The following is a 3,690-nucleotide window of genomic DNA, read 5'->3' as shown; positions in this document are numbered from 1 at the left end:
GTGTGTGAGTGAGTGTGTGTGTGAGTGAGTGTGTGAGTGAGTGAGTGAGTGTGTGTGTGTGTGAGTGAGTGTGTGAGTGAGTGTGTGTAAGAGGTATTATTAATGAAATAAAAAAATATATATATTAAAATAATAAAAAAAAATATATATATATATTGAAACAAAAAAAAAACAGAAACCTCTCATGGCTTGAAAGAGATTAATGGAAATAATAATAAAATATAAAACATGGTTTAAATACAATAAATAATATTATAATAGCAATAATAAAATAAATAATAAAATTAAAAGAGATAAAAAGCAACTCCCCCCAAATGGTTTAAAACAATAATAAATGAAATCTAAATTATGATTTAAAATAAACAAAATACAAAAAAAAAAAAAAATCGATAAAAAAAAAGAAAAACTAAGAAAAAAAGAAACCTGTAAATGTCTATAAAAACATGGCACTCAAACATCTCCACTATGGCTTAAAAAGATAATTAATTAAATATAAAAAGTAATAAAGTAAATTTAAAAACAATAAAATAAATTAAGCTAAATAAATGGCTTAGAAAAGGAAATAAAAGAGATAAAAATAAAATATAACATTATCTACCATTACTTAAAAAGATAATAATTAAATATAAAAATAGCAATGAAATAATAATGTAAAATATAAAAGCAAAATATAAAATAATTTCTCGAGGCTAAAATCTACAATTAATAGCAATAGTAAAATAAAACAAAAATACGAAAATATAAAAGCCTGCAAATATCCAAAAACATCGCACTAAAACATATACACCATGGCTTAAAGATTAATTACTTAATTAATGAAATATAAAAACAGTAATGAAAAAAAAATTATAATAATAATAAAGCAAAAATGAAAATAAATCTCTTATAGCTTAAAAAGTGGGGTGGGGAGGGGGTAAATAATAGCAATAATAAAATAAAACAAAAAAAGCACCTCCCCAGCGTAAAACAATAATAAATGAAATATATGGTATGGTTTAAAAACCATGCAAAGAGAGAATGCTGAAAGCGGACCTGTGAGAGTGATGCGCCAGGCTCAGGTGCCAGAGAGCGCGGCTCACGCTCTGACGCTCCGACGCTCCGTCTTCAGCCTCCGACGACAGATGCGCGAAATGCTCGGCCAGGAAGCCGACGGGGTCCTGCGGCCTGGACTCCAGCAGCCGGAGCAGAGCACCCCGGAGCAGCGCGCTGACCCCAGCCTGCGACAGCAGCTGCTCATCGCCCGCGGCTTTGGCAGATTTGGAGTCGGACATGATTGCGACACCGGCGCGACGCTTCTCCGCCATCGCGTTAAATCATCGTCCCGACCTTCAGCTGCGCGTTTGCGCATGAAAATATCATTTCGGTCACAGTTGCTATGGACACGTGATGATGCAGCAGGTCAGCTGACCAGCGTTTGTGCGCAGCTGCGGCTGACGCAGCCGGATGACGTCATTTTGTAGGCCAAACATTTCTGTAATTTTTTTATTTCTCGGTATCCATGAAGAGTTTGCTACTGTAATTGGTTTTATTTCTTTCGCTGTTGTGTCTTTGTATTCTACAGGTTCCTTTATTTCATCCTGTTGGGCCCTTAAAATGTAGGCTAATTTTTGTTAAACTTTTAAGAAATTGTTGTTAAATTAAATAAGGTTCATGATTTAATTAATTAGACATACTTTTTCATTGTTAACATTATTTTTTTGCAACCAGAAATTGTACCTCATATATATATATATATATATATTATTTATTGATTGATTGAAACCAGATATTGTACCTATGCAATGCAATACTATATATATATATATATATATATAATATGAATATATATAGATAGATATATATAATATATATTTGTTCAAGCATGTAAAAAAATCCTATTTGTTAATGTTTTTACTAATAATTTAATCTATTTAACAACTATACTAAGAAGTATAGTTGTTAAATCCATTAAATTAATTTATAATCACCTAACATACAAATGAAAAACCATCCCAGAATGACTCAAACTGATCATTTTTATTAAATCAATTCTTTTATGAGTGTCTCCACAACTGTATTTATACATTTGCCAAATGCAACAACAATGATCACTGTTCAAGAATGAATTCATTTAGTTTCTCAGTGCATTTCTGTACAAAACCTGGAAAAAGATTGCACGGCTGGGAATGCATAGATGAATATTTCATCCAGAGATACAGTACTGGCTAAACAAGAACAAGTAGTTAAGTACAAAAACTGAGCAAGGCTTCGCATAATAAAGCAACTGAGTTTGACTGAAACGGATTTAAAGCAGTAGTAAACGTGTAGCTAATCTTGGAGTGCTTGCAGGTTTTTTGCGACTGTGTGTCGAACCTTCTCATGACCGTTAATGTCAATGCATTTTACAGACTGATAGCTGTTGATATGCTCGAGCTTTCCGTTCATGAGGACGGGATGAAGGATGTGGTTTCCATCAGAGTGCATGAAGCTCCTCTTCATCTTGTGCTCCAGCTGCATGTGATTCTGCGGCGGCAGGCCGAGGCACGCTCTGCCGATTCAGAAACAAATACAGTTAACACCGCACAATCTCACGCAAGTGCTGTCAGAAAACTCATGCACGCTGCTGTCTGACCTCATGACGTTCTCGATGCACGCACGCTGGCGGAAGAAGGCGTTGACCACCGGCGCCCCCTGCGGGACGAGCGGCGCTTTGCAGAGGAAGCTGAGCAGCGAGAGGACGCTGTGAAAGCCCTGGAAAACCGGATCGTCCTGCGTGCAGAACGTGATTCTCTGACACAGCTCTGTCAGGATCACCAGATCCAGAATAATGGGACTGGCCAGCAGAGAGTCCTGGACACACGCAGACCACACACACATTATCATGATAGATGCATCATGCACACAAACTCTGACTGCTGCATGAACACTACTGATGAGGATACAAACATGATCAATATCAGATTCAAATCAATACTCACACACACACACAAAACCAACAGTGATGACATCTTCGTAATATTTGCATAAACTTTTAATAAATTGTTCAAGTTGAATTATTTAAATTTATTAGACATTCTTTTGGATTACTGACACTTAATCATTAAAACAGAATTAATAATAATAATAATAATAATAATAACGGGAAAAAATGTAATCACAAAAAAAAATGAAACAAAAAAAATTGGGAAAAAATAAAATGGATTTCATAGGGCCCTAAAAATTTTATTTTGGTTAAACTTTTAATAAATTGTTGTTAAATTGTATAAGATTCATAATTTCAGTTCATTAGACTTGCTTTTTCATTACTAACATTTAATTTAGCCATTAAGACAGAATCCAAAAAAAATTTAATTGGAGGGAAAAAACAGAATCCAGAAAAGAAAAAGAAAAAAAAGGGAATTCAGAAATATTAAACAACAACAACAAAAAATACAGAAAAGTAAAAAAACAAACCAAAAAAAAGGAATTCAGAAATATATTCGTGGGCGGGAATTAGACGCCCCTTTCTGCTGATTGGTCAGCCGACGATCAAACCGTGCCTTCATCAGTTCTTCCGCAGTATCACGCAACAGAATAATAGTCCTCCACTGCTGCAGTTGTTCGGATTAATAACCCATTTTATCAATTTCATATTTTTCTCATCAAACAGACTAATGAATAGCTCGACACAACTCGTACCGGGGCAGAGTCTAGACAGGTCTTTCTTCTGTG

At 34.7% G+C, this 3,690-nt stretch overlaps 1 protein-coding gene and 1 pseudogene across 1 annotated transcript in view; both read right to left on the bottom strand.

Annotated features, from left to right (window-relative positions):
* tpgs1 (tubulin polyglutamylase complex subunit 1) overlaps positions 1-1,399 on the bottom strand; it is a 2,432-nt gene extending 1,033 nt beyond the window's left edge. The window contains exon 1 of the mRNA XM_016565494.1: positions 1,033-1,399. Coding sequence (XP_016420980.1) covers positions 1,033-1,304 — 272 coding nt within the window. The 5' untranslated portion in view covers positions 1,305-1,399. The remainder of the gene's footprint in view (positions 1-1,032) is intronic.
* A 614-nt stretch (positions 1,400-2,013) lies between these two features.
* Positions 2,014-3,690, bottom strand: part of LOC107750214 (inositol-3-phosphate synthase 1-A-like) — an 8,590-nt pseudogene continuing 6,913 nt past the window's right edge.

The sequence above is a fragment of the Sinocyclocheilus rhinocerous genome, unplaced genomic scaffold (assembly GCF_001515625.1).
Source record: "Sinocyclocheilus rhinocerous isolate Xijiao unplaced genomic scaffold, SAMN03320098_v1.1 scaffold242, whole genome shotgun sequence".
In the NCBI taxonomy this organism is placed as follows: Eukaryota; Metazoa; Chordata; class Actinopteri; order Cypriniformes; family Cyprinidae; genus Sinocyclocheilus; species Sinocyclocheilus rhinocerous.
This window is presented reverse-complemented; position numbering and strand designations above follow the sequence as displayed.